The sequence below is a fragment of the Acomys russatus genome, chromosome 16, assembly GCF_903995435.1.
Source record: "Acomys russatus chromosome 16, mAcoRus1.1, whole genome shotgun sequence".
Taxonomy (NCBI): domain Eukaryota; kingdom Metazoa; phylum Chordata; class Mammalia; order Rodentia; family Muridae; genus Acomys; species Acomys russatus.
This window is the reverse complement of record NC_067152.1, coordinates 25,675,866-25,699,076: the sequence shown is the minus strand read 5'-3', so window position 1 is coordinate 25,699,076 and position 23,211 is coordinate 25,675,866. Positions and strand designations below refer to the sequence as shown.

Below are 23,211 nucleotides of genomic sequence, written 5' to 3'. Positions count from 1 at the left end.
TTGATGGCGGCTCGAGGAGAGAGAACTTGTTTTCTTTTAAGGACATGGCTCCTAGTAGGCTACCCAATGGGCAGTCTATTCATACGCCTGCCCCTGGCTCCACATCCAGGAGTATACAAGCAGCACAAATTGAAGGCAAAGGGTTGTTTTGGGGTTTGGGTTTGGGTTTTTTTTTTTTTTTTAAGAGAACACAAAACTGGGAAGGTAGAAGTTGGGGTGAATCTCGGAGGAACTTGGGGATGGTAAATATCAAAACATGTTGTATGAAATTCTCAAAAGAATAAATAAAAATAATTTTTGAAAATTACAAAGTAAATTGAGAAGGATGAAAATATATCTCACACTTATAGATAAGAAGAATCTAAATTATTAAAAACGTTCCTATACATATTCAATGAAATATCTATTTGAAACTGCAGGATACTTTCCACAGAGACAGAAAAAGCAATCTTTAGTTGGGACCACAGACAGTCTGGAACAGTTAGAAGAATGAACAGCTATGGGGCTGGAGAGATGGCTCAGCACTTAAGACCATTTGTTGCTCTTCCAGAGGTCCTGAGTTCAATTCCCAGCAACCACATGCTGGCTCACAGCCATCTGTAATGTGATCCAACGCCCCCTTCTGATGTGCATGCAGGCAGTGTACTCATATACAGAATAAATAAATCTTTAAAAAAAAAAAAAAGAAGAAGAATGAACAGATACCACTTCACTCGACCTCAGAACCTACTTCCAATGTCAATAATTTAAAATATCATGTTCCAACACAGAAGCACACCTATAACCTAGTGGAAGAAAATAAAGAGCCCAGGAATAAACCATACATTTGTAATTAATTTATTTTTTAAGATTCCAAGAGTAGCTGGGCAGTGGTGGTGCATGCCTTTAATCCCAGCACTTGGGAGGAAGACGCAGGTGGATCTGAGTTCGAGGCCAGCCTGGTCTACAAACCAAGTCCAGGACATTAAGGGCTGTTACACAGAGAAACCCTGTCTTGACAAACAAAAAAAAAAAACTAAAACAAAACAAAAAAAAAAAGATTCCAAGAATACACAATGGGCAGTCTCTTCAACAGATAATGTGGAAACTGGAGAGGGAATGAAGACTTTAGGTCCTCATCCTATCCTATATACAAAACTCAACTTGAAATGGACTTAACACTTAAAATTATGGCCTGAAAATAAGATGTTACTACAGAAGACATAAGGAAAAATGTCCTGGCATGTCTGGACAAACTTTTTTTTAAGATTTATTTTAACTTTAAGTATGTGTATATATGTTTTTGGGAATCTGTGTGTGTGTGTGTGTGTGTGTGTGTGTGTGTGTGTGCATGCATGCGCCACATATGTATGTGAGTTCCTATGGAGGCCAGAAAAGGGCATCAGATCGCGTGGACCTGGAGGTGTAGGCAATAGTGAGCTGCCTGAGGTGGGTGCTGGCTGGAAACCAAACTTAAGTCCTCTGGAATGTGGCAAATGGAGAGAGAGAAAAAAAAAAAAAAACTAAACTAAAAATAGTCAACAAGCCAGGTGTGGTGGCACACACCTCTAATCCCAGCACTCAGGGAGGCAGAGGCAAGGAAACCTCTGCGATTTCCAAGACAGCCTGTTCTCCAAAGTGAATCCAGAATAGCCTAGGCTACACGGAGAAACCTTGTCTCAAAAAAAACAAAAACAAAAACAAAAAAACAAATAATAGTCAACGAATGCAAAACTAGAAACATGGGACTCCAAAACACTCAAAGCTTCCTCAGAACAAAGGAACAGGGTAAAGAACTAACCCACACACTGTGAGAAAATACTGTGAACTCAATATGTAATAAGACTGTTAGTATCCAAAATATATAAATATTAGTAACCATACATATATGTGAAATAACATACATCAATGTATATATGTAACGAATACATAAATTATAAATTTTATATATAAATTATAAATATATTAAAATTAGTATCCAAAATATATAAAATCCTTGACTCCATAACATGCCAGTAACCTAATGTAAAAGGCATCCCTTTAAATAAACTGCCAGCAGATCTATGAAAAGGTACTCAGCCTCACGAATCACATGGAGGTCCAAGTGGGAAAGGTTGGTCAAGGGGCACAAAGTTTCAGTTAGGAGAAGTAAGCTCAGGAGATTCATTAGACAATTAGGTGACGACATTAAAAAACAATGCATGTTTTGCTTGAAAGCTGCTGAGTGCATCCCAAGTGTTCTCACTGTGAAAATATGTGAGAGAATCAGTATGTTAATTAGTCATTCCACCGAGCGTGCGTAATGGACCAGCTTGTTCTATATGTATGTACAGATATCCGTAATTTCAAATTGTCGTTTAAATGTGGGCTCTTCATAGTCAGGGTTTTCAATAAACACATATATGAACCCATACCCAGTGAACAGTTACCTTCCCATGGCTTTTGCCTGAGCTAAATAAGCCACCTAAAGAAAGATGAAATAGTTCCTTCCTAGTAGGCTCCGAATTTTGTGGGGTCAGGAAATAAACTGATGTCCTTCCAAACTCTCACAAGACATAACAGCAATTAGGGGTGTGTTCCTAATTACCAAAATGGATGAGAGGGGAAGACAACTATGCTCACCGGTGTCAACAAAGTATGTTGCATGCGTCAGCGGAACGGAGGCTAATTTCCCATCGGAAACCGTGACAAGAGGAATTCAGAACAAATGGACCAGCCACAGCCCTACGGACTGAAGGACCAGGTCGGCAAATTATGGCTGCCGCTCTTCTCATCCAGTGTAGGAAGAATCGGAGCAACAAAGCGAACTCTCAGAAACTTCAAAACCTGCCTTGGCGATCCCAAAGCCCTACTCTGTGACAGAGCCACGAGCGTTATCTGCTTAGGCTGGAGGTAAAACATGACTCACTGGTAATTTTAAATTGTAATAACGAGCCTGACATTGCTCCACCCGGATCCATTTCTCAGATAAACACCAACCTAGGGGCAACTGCCCTTCTACAGAAATGAGCCCAACTAAGTTACTAATTAGAAAAAATCATCCAATTACGCTAACTTGCTGAGGCTGGCAAGCCAGGCTTTACCCTATGTAGGCAGAATTTCATAGAACACCCTTGAGAATTGTCTATAAAAAGGCAAAGGAAGCCATCGGGGACAGAAGACACTCCCATTCTGACTTTCGAGAGCACAGTTCTGTGACACGCTTGCCCTGAGATCATGTCTCTTCGCCTTTCCAGCGGATCCAGGAGGTCCTATGGCCGCCCCAGCACAGGATCGCTCAGGGGAGCCAGCTTTGGGGCTGGGAATGCTTGTGGCGTAGCAGGCATTGGAAGTGGCTTCTCCTGCGCCTTCGGGGGCAGCTCCACAGGAGGAAACACGGGAGCGGCCAACTCCTGTGCCGGCTTCACTGTGAATGAGGGAGGTCTCCTGTCCGGCAATGAGAAGGTCACCATGCAGAACCTCAATGACCGCCTGGCCTCCTACCTGGAGAACGTGCAAGCCCTGGAGGAGGCCAACGCTGACCTGGAGCAGAAGATCAAGGACTGGTACGAAAAGTTTGGACCCGGGTCGTGCCGCGGTCTCGATCACGATTACAGTAGATACTTCCCGATCATCGACGATCTTAAAAACCAGGTAAGAAATTATATTTTTGCAGTCACATGAACGTAGTTGATACTACCTGAAGCTCTTTTTATTGAGGGGGGGGGGAACACACTACATCTTTATTTGTGATATTTTTAATGGCATTTCACTTTAACTTTGGAAACAACCCTGAAGTAGATTTGAGTTTAACCTCGTGTTGAAAATGCCCTTGACTGAAAGCCTAGTTGATTTTTATCATTGGCATTTTCTAACAGTAAACAAAAAACAAACAAACAAACAAAACTTTGCCTTTTTAAATTACTGTGATAAGTGACCTTTTAAAAAGTCAAACTCCTGGTTTCCCAGATCATCACTTCCACCACCAGCAATGCCAACGCTGTTCTGCAGATTGACAATGCCAGGCTGACAGCCGACGACTTCAGGCTCAAGTAAGTCGGCAGAGAGCGCGGTCTTAATTCCATTTTCTTTTTAATCTCTCCATCGAATACTAGTCACTCTCATTCCTACATTGGAAGGCACCTGGATTTAAACTAACAGGATGAACACAGAGCAGGTGAAAAGGATGCAGGAGCCAGGGGATGGGAGGAGTGCTACAAAATGCTCTGGACCTGGTCCAGTCGCTGCATTCACTTAGGATGCAGCAACGGTCTCCAGAACAAAGTCAGCCAATAAGATCAGTCAAGATCCCAGCAGGCGACACTGATTGAGCTCTAGGTTACAAAAGGCGGGGGGGGGGGGGGGGGGCTACCTGGGGGGGTATCCAAGGGGAGGTGGAGTGGGGAGCTAGGGGGCTAGGGATGAGTATAACCAAGACACATCCTAGATTCTTTTAGAAAAAAAAAAGAAAGAAACCGACTGCTATCACTTTTCTATACATTGGCTAGTTTTAGGATTATTTATAAAACTAATGTCCAGTAACCTACCTCTTTTGTGTGTGTGTGTGTGTGTGTGTGTGTGTGTGTGTGTGTGTGTAATGCCTCTCACATTTTGGGAAAAAATAAACAGTAAGTGTATAATAAACTTCAAAGAAGTTACAAAAGTGCCTAGGTTTTGCCACTTCAGAAGTTCCGAGTGTATCCATGATTGGTGGCTGTCTCCATCCATGTGACCACCTTGGAAAAAAAAAAAAAAATCACTGACACTTTTGAAGGTATGAAAATGAGCTGGCTCTCCACCAGAGCGTAGAGGCTGACGTCAATGGGCTGCGCAGAGTTCTGGATGAGATCACCCTGTGCCGCACTGACCTAGAGATTCAGTACGAAACCCTGAGTGAGGAGCTGACTTACCTCAAGAAGAACCACAAAGAGGTAAGAGCTGGCTCTGCGCTGCTTCTGCGTACTGCCACCTCTCGGCAGAACACGCCCCTCACCCAACCCCCACCCCACCCCCAGAGGCCAGCTTGTCTTTGCAGGTGTTGATTACCTGAATATATTCACCCTTATTCTTGTGCCCACTTTCCCGTGGCTGGGGGAAGATCGTGGTTTCCAGAACAATCAGGCTTCTAAGATCCGTCATCATAGCTAAGTTAAGTGGTCTACTTAGACAATTATGCCCAATTAGATGAAATGAGTGTGTTTTAAAGGCCATTTTAAGAGAACTGGATCTAAGTTTCTACACAACAGCAGCAGCACACATTAACCTTGTGCGTTAAGTATATAGTCTTAATATTGATGTATTCCCGTTTAATGATCTTTGCATTAATTCTATGAGAACGTCAAGCAATATATGCTGATGGTATTCACCCTTCCTCCCCCAACTCTTCCCATATCCATCCTTTCCACCCCTCACCTCCCACCCACCCAACTTTGAGTTTTCTTCTTCTCCCCCATCACCACCACCACCCACATCAAGTCTGGTTTGTGTTGCTTAATTACTCTTGGAAATGGGGCCTGGAGTTCAGTCACTATCAGGGGTCACATCACAGGAGAAAATTGACTCTCCCTTCCCAGCAGCTACCAAGTACCAATAGCTCCTCATTAGAGATTTGTGCCTGACTCTCCAGCTCCGTGCTTAGGTTTTTATCTGGCTTGAGCCTGCGCAAGTCTTGTGAATGTTGTCACCGCCGCCGTGAATTCATACGTGCAACTGCGCCATTGTGTCCAGAAAACACTGCTTCCTTGACACTATCTATGCACCACCTCTGGGTCTTCCGGTCTTTCTTTCTTTCTTTTTTTTTTTTTTTTTTTAAGACTTGTTTGTTTTTATTTTATATGCATTGGTGTTTGGTCTGAGTGGCTGCATGTCTCTGTGAGGGCATCAGATCCCTTCGAACTGGAGTTACAGAGAGTCGGCGAGCTGCCAAGTGGGTGCTGGGAATTGAACCCTGGTCCTCTGGAAGACTAGTCACCGCTCTTAACAGCCAAGCCATCTCTCCAACCCTCTTCCAATCTTTCTAGCTCTTCTTCCACAGATATTCCTGAGCCTTGAGGGGAAGACTATGATACAGATGTCCCATTTAGCACTTAAAATATTCTTAATAGACACAGTGATAAAGGTGAAATTACAATTAAACTGTCACAGTAGAATTTACCCCTCCAAGCACATAATATTCTTCTGAAGTGTTCACTTGACCACAAAGCCATTGGGTTTTTTTCAGTCTATATTTTCCATTCTAAAAAAAAAAAAAAAAAAAAATGAGGGAAATGTCTTTGGTATTTTTAGCTGGTTGAAAATATCACAGGACAAAAGCTTAAGTTGGCAGCAAGAGCTAATAAGCTACTTGGTTAGTCATGAGGTTAGCTTGTAACTTAGGCTGTTGAACTGTAGCATTCTTTGCCCTACACGTTCACGTGTGGTTATAACGCATGACAGTTACTTACTGAATTAATAAATTAGGAGCAATTGGTTTTTTTTTAAAAAATACGTTGCTTATAGAAGGCCCCATAGATACACAGCTTGCCCTTTACTTTTATCTTTTTTCATTCATTCTTTCTTTCTTTCCTTGAACTGGTGAAGTTTTCACAAAATCCTGTGGTCTTTAAAGCCGAGACAGAGATATAGTGTCCACCAGGAAGGAAATTACACAAGGACCACCTGGCCATTGGCTTGGTGGAGAAAAGAAAGGCCCTGATTCAGGAGTGGGAGGGAAGGCTTCTGCAGCAGCCAACTGACCTACGCTCTTCCAGTTTGCATAGACTTGGCAGGAACACCTGCTGTCTGTACCACTTAGAACTGCCTCTGCCAACAGCTCGCGCGCATGCGCACTGCGCACCCCCCCCCCACACACACACACACATGGAACACTGTAATCTTTGCCAGCAGACGAGATTTCTGCTCTCAAGATGACAGGCATCCTGAAAACCAGCATTCACATGTCAGTAATGTTGCAAAGCCACCGTGTCATTACTAATGTTTACTTCCACTCCTCTTAAAACCACCCAGAGAAATGTGGTTTGTTTGTTTGTTTTTTTTTAATTAGCTTCAATTTTCAGACAAATCATAACTTTCCCAAATTAACACAGCTACCACCAGCCAGAACCAGAAATCACACAGCGCTCCATCTGACTGGAAAATCCAAAAGGGCACTTTGTGGTGATTGTGTAAGCGTAACAAGCAGCTGATCCTTCCTTCCCTAGACACACACACAGACGCACGTGCATACACACACGTTTATTTGTCCATTTATACAGTTTCAACTGTTCAGAATTATCCGAACTCAACCTTCTGAGTATGCTCGGGCTGTGTTTCAGGGAGCAGCTGAGTTCAGAGAACGTTCAAGGTGGTCTGTACTTGATTGACAAAGACAGACCAAAAAGGGGTGTTTATTTAAACAATCCGCCTAAGAGCCAGAGGGCGAGTCCACTAAATGGTTTAACCACTAATATCTGTGAAGGAATGAAGGTTTATTCTAGGCAGTAGAGCTAAACCAAGGACCTGCCGCCCCGGGGACAGCGTTTGACTCTGGATAATAAAGGGCTCTGGAGCCTTTAAGATGCTTCCAGAACGAAGCAGGCTACTCAGTGAGGTAGTGTCTTCATCGGCCATGAGAGGTAAGTCTAATGGAAAAGAGCTATCAAATGTGGAGAGATGGTCAGGGCAGAGCCAAGTAGGGAAACCAAGACAAAAACTACCAAAGCTAAGCATCTAGATGCCCTCAAAGTCCCGCTTGACTTCAGCCCAACGCCTCTCTGCCTCCAGGAAATGCAGGCTCTGCAGTGCGCAGCCGGAGGCAACGTGAACGTGGAGATGAACGCAGCCCCCGGCGTGGACCTCACGGTCCTGCTGAACAACATGCGAGCCGAATACGAGGCTCTGGCTGAGCAGAACCGCAGGGACGCCGAGGCCTGGTTCCAGGAGAAGGTAACTCTCACTGCATGGCTCGGTGCCCGTGTGTTTCAGTGTTGTCCCCAACGCTGAGACCTGCCGTCCCTCTTGGATGTCATTTCAGAGCGCTTCGCTGCAGCAGCAGATCACCGAGGACGTGGGCGCCACCACCTCAGCCAGGAACGAGCTGACCGAAATGAAGCGCACGCTGCAAACCCTGGAGATTGAACTTCAGTCTCTCCTAGCCACGGTACGGAAGGAATCTCCTACCGCTCCCTAAGTTTGTTATAAATCTCCACCCACTGCCTTAAAAGCCCCGTTTTGCTCCCGAAAAAAAAAAAATGCCCACATATACTTTTGTTTTATTTGAGATAGGGTTTCGTGTGTGGCTCTGACTGGCCTGAAACTCGGTATGCAGATCAGGTTTGGCGGGGAACTCACAGAGATCTACCTGCCTCTGCCTCCTAAGTGATGACACTAAAGGCGTGTGTCATTACACGTGGCTAACAAATAGCTGACTGTGCCTCCGGCTCATCCTCTGTGTTCTTCCTAACAGAAACACTCTCTGGAGTGCTCCCTGGCGGAAACCGAGGGCAACTACTGCTCGCAGCTGGCTCAGATCCAGGCTCAGATCAGCGCCCTGGAGGAGCAGCTGCACCAGGTGAGGACGGAGACCGAGGGCCAGAAGTTGGAATATGAGCAGCTGCTGAACGTCAAGGCGCACCTGGAGAAGGAAATCGAGACCTACTGCCGCCTCATAGACGGAGACGAGGGGTAGGTGAAGGGATTTATACGGGGAAATGCCACATGCATCCCACCCTCCAAGTCTACTCCTTCCACATCAGCGGGTTCGAACACCCCCAGCAGAAAAATATCACACACACACACACACACACACACACACACACACACTGAATCCTAAGTGTTTAGCATTCCACTCCATCGCCAAGAAAAGGAACCGGCAGCATTTGGCAAAATCCAACTCAAGGAATGAAGATTAGAACTATCACTTCTTTAATGCTAAAGTGGAGCTGCCTTCAGCTGCAAGCCACTGAGTGTGTTCTCCAAAGAGCAAAAGAAATTCTAACGATGGGTCTCAGTCAGAAGGGTTTCTCTCCACGTAACTCTCTTGTGGGGTTTTCACAGGGCTTGCAAGTCTTCGAGTTACAAGACTAAAGATTACGGATCTGGGAACGCCGGAAGTCAAATCAAAGGTAACGGAAAATGAAATCCCAGTACACAGTCTTCTGTTACAGTAAGACTTGGAGTAGATACCATTGCAAGCTAAGTGGCTGCCTGTAGACATGGGCGCTTATTTTAAATAAAGTCAGATGTCACCAAGATCTTGCCTAACCAAGTAATCAGAACGCACCAAAGAGGAGTCGTGTTTATGCTTTCTGCATAATCTAACCTACATCAGAAAAAAAAAATTCTTCTTAATCCTTTATGTGACGTTTTATTCGTTTCCTTCCCGTTCTCTAAAATCTTCTTTTAATTTGGACTTCTCAGATACAGCCAAAGCCATAGTCGTTAAGAAAGTTCTAGAGGAGGTGGACCAGCGCAGCAAGATATTAACCACTAGGCTCCACTCCCTGGAAGAGAAACCTCAAAGCAATTAACAAAGACCATAAGCGAAAGAAGAAGAAGAAACGCCGCCGCCGAGAAGACAAGGCGTCTGGGAAATGAGCAAGCCTCTGAAAAAATGTCTGTCCTGTTGTCTTCTGTCTGTCCCTTTCTCTTTCTGAGCTGGCAGCAGCAGAAATCCCCCTCCATCTGGAGAGCTGTGGTCACTTGCAGCCATGAGGGCTCACCTGATTATCCTCCAGCTAACCTGATTATCCTCCAGTTCTTTACAGTCAATAAACCTTCCTTGAGCAACTTAACCTCTAGTGGCTGGCAGTGTCTTAACTTGGAAAGGTTCCTGGCCGTGCTGTAAAATATGAACACCTAACAGCTTTGGAGTTAAGTGAAGCTTAGAAACTAATTAAGAGGTTCCCCCTCCCCACCCCTTAGGTTTTTCAAGGGCTTTCCAGACAAGGAGATAAAAATATTTCCATGCTTCGCTTTGAGAATCAAAGTATCAGCCACACGTTGACATAAGAAGCCTATTTCCTGTCATAACTGGTTGACGTATACACGAGGCATTCTTCATTGTAACGGGGAATAAAGAAAGCGTTTGTTTCAAAGTATTGTATAAGGATTAAACAGACTTCTCTAAAGTGTAAAGTGAGGTAGGCATTCAGTAAGTGCTAACGTTAGTTCAATTCCTATACAGTGATTTAATTTTCAGAATCACTGCCCTCATGAATATATATATGTATTAAAACAATATTCCAAATGTAAGAGAGAGTCAAGCAAAAGTTGGCTTAGAATTCAAAGTATATTAACAGAGCCTTGTGGCTTTGTTGTTGTTTATTAGCTTAAATTAATATTACCTATTAATGTGCTTCATTATGACATTTTCATGCTTGCATATAGTATATTTTGATTAAATTCACTCCCCAGTATGCTCTGCACACACACACATACACACACTCCTGCTGGTCCCCTTCCTCCTCCTTCTATTTGTTTTGTATGTGTACGTGTGTGTGTGTGTGTGTGTACATGTGTGTGTGTGTATGTGTGTGTGTCCCAATGAGTTTCATCATTAAAGCTGCTTACAGAGGAGTAGATCCTCTCACAAATGGATACACACTGAAGAAAATACCTCTCATTTGCCCCAGCATCCTTTAATTGCTTTAAGTTGTCAGGGATGGATGGCAGCCTCTCATCCATTTGTCTTTAAGGTTATATCATAGCAAAAATATTTATAACTTTTTCACCCCCCAATAAAGAGAAATATGTTGGTCAGGGGTGTTGAATGGTTTGACATTGTAGCATGCTGCTGTCATCTACAAACGTGTTGGGCTGCATGCATGTCTGTCCTCAGACACAGGTTAGATATGCCTGTTCAATAAACTGCAAACTTGATTTTCCCAGATCAAATGTGCCCCCCCATACTTAGCTGAGCCTTGTCTCTCTGTGCATGAATTATCTACATTGTAATCCATTTGGGAATTTTTGCCTGGAGCTCTGTGTGAAAACATCAAACGGAAAAGATGATGACAGCGTTTAAGAACACAGTAATTACCCCCCTGAATTACTTTTGTCATCATCTGATACAATCTTAGCTACAGGCCACTAAAGCCAGAATACCAGGTTATATGAAACAAAAACATTATAATCTCTGAGAAAAATTCCACTTCAAAAAATATCTCATAATTGTTTTTTAAAATATGCTGAAAACAACCCACAGCCCTCCTCTCTGCCTACCATCCAATCCTCCCTCGTTAACTACCCTGATGCCCCCAGATGAAAATCTGTATACAGCTATGCCTTTATTGCCACAAACCCACGTACCTAAAAAAGGGAATTTTTAATAAATGTAAATATACACAGTGGTTTACTGAAATGCTATCCCCATCTCCTGCGAGATTCCTGAATATCTCTTTTCAACTCCTTTGATGCCATTACTCTTTAGCAAGGCATCAGCCATAGACACTGCAAAGGAGGATTTATATCTCCCTTGAACACATATGCAGAAACAATCACAGCCTTCTTAAGACCCTCCCATGGGTTTCTACCGCAAATGACACAAAACATAAACACCCTTCAGGTCTTCTTTTTTTAAAACATTTTTAAAAGATTTATTTATTTTATGTATATGAATGCTGTATCTTCATGTACACCTGCAAGTCAGAAGAGGGCATCAGATCCTAGTATAGATGGTTGTGAGCCAACATATGTTTGCTGGGACTTGAACTCAGGCCCTCTGGAAGAGCAGACAGTGCTCTTAACCGCTGAGCCATCTCTCCAGGCCCCTCGACAACTCATGAGAACATGGTTTGATGGGTTTTAGCTGCTTGGCTGTATAAAGAGCATGCTTGCTTCAAGGGCAGCAAGATGGTTCCGTGAGTAAAGATGCTTGCCACCAAGCCTAGTGATCTGAGCTCAATCCCTGAGACCCACAAGGCAGGAGAGAACCAACTTGAACCTCCACATGTGTGCAGTAGCACATGAAAGTGTACACATACACACACACACACACACACACACACACACACACACACACGCACCACAAGCAAAAATAAAAATATATCATTTTAAAACATGTTAGGCTAGCATTTTGTTTTCCTATGCTTGCAATCTCCTAGTGGATCACATGTGACGTGTGTCATATTGTAGCTTAGTGTTTGTTGGCTGATAAAACTGTTTTCCTGCACTGGCTAGAGGGTTTGGTGGTTAAGAACACTGTTCGATCTTCCAGGGGATACACACACATATCCAACTGACAAAGGCATAAAAGTAGAAGAGAATCAGCAGAAAAGGGAGAAAGAATGGAAGTTGGAAATTGAAGGGATTAACTGAAAGTAATATATGAATATATATTCATATATATGCACGGAAACGCCATTTTTAAATGCACCATTTTGAGTGATTAACAGACAGCAATTTTTTTTTAATTTGTCTTAGCTGCAGTTTGGTGCCACCTGCTGTCTCAAATATGTAATTATGTGAGTCCATCATCTCCTAGGCTAGGTGCAGAGTGAGCCAAGAAACTATTGCTGTGGGTTTAAATCCCCAAAAGTGCTCTAAGACACGAAGGGTTTTCATCACACTTGTCATATGTGGCCAACAAGCGTGCTGAACTCCTCAGTGCGTGAACTTGAGAACAGACCTATAAGCAAGTGATAACAGGGTCCCTACGAGATAAACCCATGATGCACATGAAGAATCCACAGACCACGAATGGCCACGCAGCATAGCGCCATGGCTAGGAATCAAAGCACGGCAAATTTAAGCAAGAAGTGCCATTTTTCAATATCAAACGAGCCCTACTGGTTTAATAACAATAAATATTCATTTTATCACGAGAGTAGGGAAAAGACACTGACCCCCCTAGCCAGATGGTGGATGAGGTGGAAAAATCACAGAAGACTAAGGCAGCAAAAGACTCCAAGGACCATTTCCTTAGAGCCAGTGAGTCCCCTTCTAGGCATCTGTCTTTACATAATCAACTGTTGATAGCTGTCTATTCTTACCAGTGGCTTTATCATAGTGACACCTCAGCCACAATAAACTACCCACCAACCAGAGCGACTAAGTGCAGTTAGAAAGCACCAGCCACAATCCATCTAGGGACCACCGTGCAGCCCTTGAGAATGTCCAAGTTCATTCATCAACCTGGAAAGATATCAGCCAATCACTGAGAAATGACAAGTAGAGCTCCAGGATATGACCTAGCTTTATAAAAAAAAAAAAAAAAAAAAAAAAAAAAAAAAAAAAAACAATTGGCCAGGAGTTGGTGGCGCACACCTTTAATCCCAGCACTTGGGAGTCAGGGGCAGGTGGATCTCTGTGAATCCGAGGCCAGCCTGGTCTACAGAGAGAGTTCCAGGACAGCCAGAGCTGTTACACAGAGAAACCCTGTTTCAAAAATTAAAAAAGAAAAAGAAAAAGAAAACAATTGCACACATGTTACATGCATGCTCATGAAATTAAAAAAAAAAAAAAAAGGCACCAGCCACCAAACTTCCCAGTGTGAATTTGATTCCCAGGATCTACATGGTGGAAGGAGAAAACTGACTCCCACAAGATGTCCTCAAGCTTATACACACACATAAACACACACACACACATACACACACACATATACACACACATACACACACATACACACATACACACACACATACACACATACACACACACATACACACACACATACACACACACACATACACACACATACACACACATACACACACACACACACACACTAAGCTGGTTTTGTTATTATTTTCTCACACAACATATCCTGACTATAGTTTCCCTTCCCCCTCAACTTCCCCAATTCCTCCTCACCCCTCTCCCCTCCAAAGCTCCTCCTTTTCTAGCTCTCATTAGAAAATAGCAGGCTTCCAAGAGATAACAACCAAACATGACTAAGATAAACTATGAAGCAAAAACTATCATAGCGAAGTTGGACCCAGGAAGGAAGGAAGAGAGTCCCAAGAGTGAGAGAGCGCTCCTTCTCACGTTTAGATGTCTCATTAAAAATACAAATCTAATAGTTACACGCAGAGAACCTGGTGCACAACCATGGGAGCCCTGTGCTTGCTGCTTCAGTCTCTCTGCTTTCGTATGCCCTGATTTCGTAAGCACCTTGCTTAGCTGATTCAGAGAGCCTTGTTCTCCTGGTGGCCTCTATGCCCTCTGGCTCTCACAATCTTTCCACCTCCCCTTCTTCCGGATCCCCTGAGCTCTGAGGGGAGGAATTTGATGGAGACCTCCGACTTAGACTCTCTCTACACATAATGTCCGGCTGTGGGTCTCTGCATCTGTTCCGGTCTGCTGCTGGAGGAAGCTTCTCTGATGATGACAGGCTAAGGCCAAGGGTAGGGTAGTGTAGAGCAACGCGGAGCTCACACAGGTCCTGCCCCCGACGACGTAGCACACTACCCACGCTCGCACGATCACTCTGACTCCAAGCAACAAGGTATCTGAGAGAAGGAATGGTCCGTTTTCTCGAGTCTCCTCAGAAGACCCCCGTGGTCCATGCTTCCACTGGAAACCATGCTAAAGTCCACAATCCGCAGCCACCAGAAACAATGTTGAAGTCCATGGTCCATGTTGCTGCTAGATATTATAGGCAAGAGATCGTCTTTTGCCCTGCTATGGATGACTGCACACTCATAACTGAGAATAAAGGACATTGAAGGTTTCTGTAACAACTCCCACCCCCACGCCACCCCCACACCAAGAAAGAGAAAAAACAAATAGTCCAGACAGGAGGCTATTGAAGAGAGTCCTAGAAATGCTGTGATAATGATGCTGATGTGTAGAGCTTCACGCTGATGGTTCTAGTGGGTGATGGAGGAGGACTCAATTCTCCTAAGGGGCTGGCCACTGGAAGTTTGATCATGCTCCAGTGAGTATGTGGGCAACACAAATTGGACTTGGTGGTTTTGTTTGTTTGTTTGCTTTGGGGTTTTTTTCAGGGGGGAAGGTAAGAGGACAGATCTTGGAAGAATGGAGAGTCAGCATTGTACAAAATTCCCAAATAATTAATAAAAATATTATGTCGGGAAAAATAACCATGTGAATAGTAACTATGAAAATTATGTGGGTGGGGAGAAACTGGTAACTTTGAGGTTGGAATGGGGATGAGAAAGATGCGCTAAGCCAGCTGTGCTCCATCTTTGTCCCCGTGCATTTTGTTGGCAGGGAAATTTGGGTCAAAGGTTTTGTGGGTGGGTTGGTGTCCTTATCCCCCTACACTAGAAGTCCTGCCTGGCTACAGGAGATGGCAACTTCAGGCTTTATATTCCCCCTGCTGCTAGGAATCTCAGCTAGGGTGACACCCCCCCCCCCATAGACTTATCCCAGGTCTCTGGCAAATCCCAGAGATGCCTCCCACCTCCTGTTTCTGACCATTCACCCAGCCCTCTCTCCCCTGCTCTCCCTACTCCCGGTCCACTCCCCACTCCCTCTCCTACCCAGTTCCCTCCATTCATCCACCTCCAATGCCTTTTTCTTTCCCTTTCTGAGTGAATAGACAAGCATCCTCCCTTGGGCCCTCCTTGTAACTTAGCTTCTTTGGGTCTGTGGATTGTAATGTGGTTATCCTGTACTTGATGGCTAATATGCACTTATAAGTGAGTACATACCATGCACATCTTTTGGTGTTTGGGTTACCTTACTCAAGATGATTTTTTTTTCTAGCTCCATCCATTTTATTGCAAATTTCAAGATGTCCTTGTTTTTAATAGCTGAGTAGTGTTCTGTTAGCCTTTGCTCCAGAATTCATCACGTCAAGCACTTGCAGAAACACCCTGTGACCCTGACTGCTTAGCTACTATCCAAGGCGATATCTGTGTCCACTCTGTACAGGTGTGAACATTCAAGCTTGCTGCTGCTGCTGCTGCTGCTGCTGCTGCTGCTGCTGCTGGCTGCAAGAAGGGCCCAAGATGTGTCTGTCACCCTCCAAACAAGATTTCCAGCTCCTTCCATGGAAGAAAGGAGAGCAGTTGCTTGTTGCAGGCCGTTCTTCACTCACTTGGCTCCACTTTGCCCACATCAAAGCTAAATCTTGTTCCTTTTTGCTCTTCCTAGAGGACACTGACTCCATGGCCAGTGTTTTTTCTGGTTCCCCTCACATTCTGGTTACCGTACAGGTTAGCCCAGCATCCTAACTCAAGAGCCAGCTCCCAAGCCTGACAGAGGGCTGGTCTGAAGCCACACCCTCTCTATTCAGTCTCCTTTGGGTGAGTACGGCCATGGAAACACAGAGCTGGGTCACCAGGTTCTGTGTTCCCACATGGAAGCAGTTTCATGAAGGTTTATAATAGCAGCGCAAAGGTTATAAATCAAGGCAATTTAAAGTCACGTGGTAAGCCGGGTGCGGTGGTGCACGCCTTTAATCCCAGCACTCGGGAGGCAGAGGCAGGTGGATCGTTGTGAGTCCGAGGCCAGCCTGGTCTACAAAGTGAGTCTAGGACAGCCAAGGTTACACAGAGAAACCCTGTCTCAAAAAAAATATTAAAATTTTTTTAAAAAAATTTTTAAATAGAATTACATGGTGGGTACACCAGAAAGGAAGATGGGAGAATCTCTCCTAAAGGCCTCAGATGCTGCCTGATGATATCCTTAGCTTTGGGTTTGATGGAAGCTAGTGGTCATCTTCTAGTTCTGTCATTTCCTTTGGTAGTTTCAGGGATTCCTATCCCTTTGAATTCCTCTCTACTCTGCTGCAAGCACCAATCAGACCACACTGTTCTGACAAATTTTATCCTGGGGGAAATAACTTTGTATTCTTCATGTGTGGATGCTGTGAATTCCTGGACGGAGGCTGTGTCTGCAAACACTGATGGGTGCTCCGAACTGTACTAATGTGGACAGGTTGGATGTTACACATCCAGAGGCCAATTGCCTTAGCCTGGGATGGCTTTAGTCCCCACCAGACAGGCTCACCACACAGCATTTCCTTGCTCACTTCTGTGTAGGAATTGCCACCCTGCGACTCAGTGATTGTCGCCCAGGCCTGATGACTTGACCTGACCTCAATCCCCAGAACGCACATGGTTTCATTAAGGTAACTCTTGCTTTGACACTGTGACCAAAGCAACTTGGGGAGGAAAGGGTTGATTCAGCTTACCCTTTTACATCACTGTTCATTGTTGAAGGAAGTCAGGACAGGGACTTAAACAGGGCACAGGAACCTGGAGGCCCGGGCTGATGCAGAAGCCATGGAGGGGCGTTGCTTACCAGCTTGTTCCCCGTGGCTTGCACAACCTGCTTTCTTATAGGACCCAGGACCACCAATCCAGGGATAGCACCACCCACAATGGGCTGGGCCCTCCCCTATAGATTACTAATTAAGAAGATGCCCTATAGGCTTGCCTACATCCAATTCTTGTGAAAGTATTTCGTATATTGAGTTTCTCTCATTTCGGCTGACTTAAGTTTGCATCAAGTTGACATAGACTAGATCGCACATCATATAAAGAAGGTGAGAACCAACTACACAGAGTTATCTCTGACCTCCAGAGATACATACATACACACACACACACACACACACACACACACACACACACACACACACTATTAAGAAGGGGAGGAGGAAGAGGAGGAGGAGGAAGAATGAGAGGAAGAGAAGGTAGAACCAGAGACTGGACTTGGACCACCCCCCAAAAATCATTTCAGAAACATTTCTTTTTATTTTAGTTGGGAGGGCCTGTTTTTCCGACCTGCATGTCTGTATATCACTTGCATTCCTGGAATCTAAGGAAGCTATAAAGGGCATCAGATCCCTTGGAACTGGAGTTACAGACAGTTAGGAGCTGCTTTGTGGGTGCTGGGAATTGAACCTGGGTCTTCAGAAAGAGCTCTGTCACATGTGGCTTGTAGCATGTCCTAGCATTGCTCCAGGCATAAGAGCCATGAAGTCCTGGCCTATCACTAAGTTAGACAACAATGCCCTGAGATCAGGACAAAGACCACAGTGGTCCCAGGCATAGGGACCATATCAAATGGCCTTCAGAGGAACCCTAGATGGACACTTTCTTTTTTATTTAAACTAATATGTCAGATGACTTGGGCCAGCTGGCTGAAGACTGGATGCCCTGACAATGGAGAAGAATTTGTGACTATCCAGACAGTCAGCTCTCTGTCCTGTCAATACTTTTGGAAGTTGCTTGTCTGTACTTCCTTCATATTAGATAGTTTTTCTTTCTGGGGTCTCTGATGGGGTTGAAGACTAGATAGCCACAGTATTAATATAAGTTTAGTTTAAAAAAAAAAACTTTAGACATTAGGACAAGAATCAGTAGCATAGGATAGTGGAAATTATTCTTAAAAATCATTAACTACAAATGGACTGGTCCTTGCAAATGTTGACTTAATGGATAATTCTTATTTTGTTGTATATAGCTTATTTTATTAAATAGAAAGGGGGAGATGAAGGAGAGATAAACCTGTTTTTGTTATGCTCCCAAGTTTGGAATAGGAATGATCTTATGAGAACAAGTGAGGTTAATCCACTAGAAGACAAACCACCTCATGAGGGAGCTTGATTGTTGCCAGCTGAAAAGATCTGTGAACAGACTCTGGGAGGAGATATATAAATGAGCCCAAAACTGGAGGTGGGACCTGGGGAGACTTGGGATAGTTTTGGTTGTTCATCGTTCCACTTCGAGATGCTCCTAGAGAGAACCGCTCAAGAGAAGGCTGCAGGACTCTGGGCTCCTGCTGAGGTTCCAGGTTCTAGTTACTCCAGGTTCCAGCAGAAGAAATCCTGCTGGCAACGCCAGGAGAATTGTTCCTCAGAACTGATATCTTTATGGTTTTGTTATTCTTTAATTCTCTTTTCCTATTGTTTCAGTTAGTCAGGTTATAAGGGACGTACACTCAGTTAATAAGTTTGTAAAAAAAATATATTTGTTAAGAAATTTGAGCCAACACCAATAGGTCTCAGCCTTCTTAATGCTGTGGCAATTTAATATAATTCCTTATGTTATAGTGACTCTCAACCATAAAATTATTTTTGTTGCTACTTCCATAACTGTAATTTTGCTACTGTTATGAATAGTAATGCACATTTCTGATATGCAAGATATCTGATATGCAAATGACCCTTATGAAAGGGTCATTTGACCCACCTGAGGTCATGACCCACAGCTTGAGAACAGGGTTTTCTGAGATAAATCAAGTCTACAGAGGCTCTAATAAATACATCTTCAAATGCAGAGGTGCCACACGGCCACCAGGATGCAGAAGAATCCAGGAAAAGACTTTACCAGAGAGACAAAAGGAAGTGCCAGAGACCTAAAGAGACAAGAATAATTGAAAGTAACCACCTCTGGGAGCTCAGCACACATCAGAAAAGCAATAAATGAAATGAATAATAAATGACTATAATGAGACAATTGACAGTAGATTGATTTTTTTTTTTTTTAAATCAAACCGAAAAAGGCAAGGAGCTGAAAAAGTCAATAAACAAGATGAATGAAAAAGCCAATATCCAAGGCCGTCCTGGTCTAGAGATCGATTTCCAGGACAGGCAAGGCTACACAGAGAAACCCTGTCTTGAAAAACCAAAGAAGGAGAAAAGGAAGGAGAGGGAGGAAGAAGGGGGAAGAGGAAGAGGAAGAAGGAGGAGGAAGAGGAAGGAAGAGGAGGAAGAAGAAGAAGAGGAAGGAGAGAGGGGAGGGAGGAGGCCAATATCCAACACTGACAACAGAATTGATTAAGTAGAATCCATGAGTTCGAAGGGTTGTTTGACAGTATATAGTTGGAGAGAAAAGGAGGATGAAAAGAAATAAAGAATGTACTCAGGACTGAGCAGGCACGGCTGTGAGCACCTGTAATCTCAGTTCCAGTGTGCGAAGATACATGCAAAGCCTGGGGTAGCCTGGTCTACATAAGTGAGTTGCACACCACTCAGATCTACATGGTGAGATCCCACCCCAGAAAGAGAGAAGCAGGCGGAAAGGGGAGGGCAGAGACAGAGACAAACAAAATAAATAAATAAATCAGAGAAAATTAATGAGCAGGCAAGATTGCTCCGTGAATAAAGGTTCTTGCCACCAAGAGTAATGACCAGGGTTCAGTCTCCGAAGGGATCCACAAGATAGGAGACATCCACAGATAGTCTTCTGACTTCCCCACCAGAGCCATGGCACTCATGTACCAACCTTACACAAGCGCGCTCTCGCGCGCGCGCACACACACACACACACACACACACACACACACACACACACACACACACGCTCAATGCACTCACGTGCTTACCTAAGAGAAACAAATAAGAAGGAAAGAAGGAGAAAAAGAGGAAGACAGAGAGGGAGAGATAGGGAGAGAGGATTTAAAAAATTTATGTGGTAACAGAAAAAGCAAATGTCTGAGTCATTCAAGTTGGCATTCAATTGGGAGGAAAGGAGTGGAGAACTTACTAACGAATAATAAAAACACGGCTGGAGAGATGGTTCAGTGGTCAAAAGCACTGGCTGCTGTTTCGGAGGTCCTGAGTTCAAATCCAAGGAAACACACGGAGACCAACAACCATCTACAATGAGATCTGATGCTCTCTTCTGTCATGCAAGCATACATGCAAATAGAGCACTCATATACGTAAAATAAATAAATAAGTAAATCTTTTTTTTAGGAGAATAATAGCAGGAAAATCAAAACCTAGAGAAAGATAAAAGCATTACTATCTCTTGAAAACCATTATCTTCCTCCACAACATTAGAAGTTAAGTTACCCATGATGTCCAAAGCATGTTGGGCACCACTTGTAGGCTCAATATTCTTAACCAATATATTTTATTAACAACTTAGTGACCGAGCATACATCACTTATAACCCAACTAACCAAAACAATAGGAAATGAGGATTAATGGACAATAACAAAACCTTAAGGATATCAGTTCCGAGGAACGATTCTCCAGGCGTGAGCCACAGGATTTCTTCTGCTGGAACCTGGGGTAACCAGAACTCAGAACCTCAGCAGGAGCCGGAGCCCCAAAGCCTTCCCTTGAGCGGTTTTCTCTAGGAGCGTCTTGAAGTGCAGCAATGAACAGCCAAATCTATCCCACGTCTCCAAAAACTCCCCCGCCTCCAGTTCTGGGCTCATTTATATATTTCCTCCCAGAGTCTGTTCACGGGATCTTTTCAGCTGGCAACAATTAAGCTCCTGCACAAGGTGGTTGCTCTTCTAGTGAATTAACCTCACCTGTTCTCTCACGAGACCGATCCGATCCCACACTTGGAATCCTAAAAAACAGGTTTACCTCTCCTTCCAAAGATCTGTGTGGCAGTTAAAGTACAAACAGTCCCCATAGACACATGAGTGCGACTGCTTAACCACGGGGAGTAGCACAATTAAGAGATGTGGCCTTGTTGAAGGGTGTCACTGTGGGGGCAGGCTTTGGGGTCTCTTTATGTTCTGGCCACACCCAGTGTGATAGACAGTCTCCTGCTGCAGCCTTTGGATCAAGATGCAGAACTCTCAGCTCCTTCTCCATCACCATGTCTGCCTGCATGCCACCATGCTTCCCGCCATGATGATAATGAAATTGTAAGCCAGTCCCAATTAAATGTTTTCTGTATAAGAGCCACCTTGGTCATGGTGTCTCTTCACATCAATAAAACCCTAACTGTGCTGGGCACGGTGTCGCACCCCTGTAATCCCAGCAGTAGGGGAGGCAGAGGCAGGCGGATCTGTGTGAGTTGGGAGCCCAGCCTGGTCTACAAAGTGAGTCCAGGACAGCCAAGGCCACACAAAGAAACCCTGTCTCAAAAAAAATTCAAAAAAGAAAAGTCAACCCTAACTATGACAATATACATATTGCAAGTAAAGAAAATCAAAGGGCTCCAGCTAGGTTCAATGCAGAGAAACAAAGCGAATCGCATGTAGGGGCCCCAGTGTGAGACCCTGGCTGGCTTCTCTGCAGAACTCTCACCGGCCACAGCGAAACAGAATGATACATTCAGAGGGATAAGGGGGGCGCGGGGGCGGGGGGGGGATGGGGGTGGGGGGGGGGGGGGGGGGGGGGGGGGTGGGGTGGGGGGGCGGGGGGGGGCGGGGGGGGGGGGGGGGGGGGCGAGCGGAAGCTCCCCAGTGAGAATGCTGCACCCAGCAAAGATGACCTTCTGGATGAAGGAGATGTGAGGACGTCTCTAACAAACGAAAACCCGAGCTGTTCGTCTCCACTGACCTGTCTTACAAGGAATGCTCAGGGGGGCAGTTCTGCAGTCTGAAAGAAAGGGACGCTAGTGAGTAACGCGAAGGCACTGAAAGTGTGAGCTCACTTGCAAAAGTCAGACCACGGTCAAGTGCCTAGGGCTCGAAAACTGTAACAGGGAGAGGAAGCCTGTTGCACCTTCAGTGTGAGGGGAAAAGACAAACGGCTGGAAATAATAAGCAAATGATTTGTGAAGTGATGGGAATTATAAAAGCCATAAAGCGTGGCCTCTCAACCTCTAAAGGAAGCAAAGAGTCGAGTTCTAGCACTCAGGGTTTCGGTTTCCTTCGCTGTCGAAGCTAAGTTGTTATCAGCACATAAGGTGTTACCACAGAGATAGTTCTCATAAGCCTCACGGCAACCACCAAGTAGAAATCTATAGCTGAAAGACAGATAATAATAATCATCATCATCATCCAAAACTAAAAGCGAGAAATCAAAGTACATCACAAAGGAAGACAGGGAGAGGAGAAAGGAACCAGGAATCTACACACAGCATATTGAAAACAATAAACAAAAGAGCAGAGGAAAGTCCTGACCCAACAATGACATCCTTGAAGTCCAGTGGGCTCATCTCTCAATTCTCCAGTAGAACAGGCTCCAGCTTTAAGACACGTTGCTACATGCACAAGACCCGATATATGCTGTCTGCAGAGGTTCAGTCAAGGATTTTATTTTCTTGTTAATCATGTGTGTGCTTGTGTGTGCATGCATGAGTGCATGCGTGTGTGTGTGTGTGTGTGTGTGTGTGTGTGCAAGCACACATGTGCAGTGCCTGGAGATACTAGAAGAGGACATCAGATGCTCTAGAGCTGGAGTCCTAGGCAGTTGTGAACTGCCTGACATGAATACTGGGAACCAAACTCAGGTCCTCTGAAAGAGCAGCCTGCCCTCTTAACCACTGAGCAGTCATCTCTCCAGCACCAAGATTCACTGTAGAAATAAGAGCACACACATCAAGGGAAAGTGAAGGGCATGGGGGAATCTCCCATGCAAAGGAAAGCCAAAAGAGAGCAGGTTAAGTATATGTAGATAAAAACCACCTTCAAGTCAAAAGACCTGGGGGGCGTATATAA

At 44.4% G+C, this 23,211-nt stretch overlaps 1 protein-coding gene across 1 annotated transcript; it reads left to right on the top strand.

The window, feature by feature from the left end:
• The first annotated feature begins 3,109 nt into the window (after window positions 1-3,109).
• Window positions 3,110-9,514, top strand: Krt25 (keratin 25). Its single transcript, XM_051158527.1, has 8 exons — window positions 3,110-3,612; window positions 3,928-4,010; window positions 4,733-4,889; window positions 7,720-7,881; window positions 7,970-8,095; window positions 8,402-8,619; window positions 8,992-9,059; window positions 9,355-9,514. The coding sequence occupies exons 1-8, from the start codon at window positions 3,196-3,198 to the stop codon at window positions 9,462-9,464; spliced, it is 1,341 nt and encodes a 446-aa protein (XP_051014484.1). The 5' UTR covers window positions 3,110-3,195; the 3' UTR covers window positions 9,465-9,514.
• The last annotated feature ends 13,697 nt before the right edge of the window (window positions 9,515-23,211 follow it).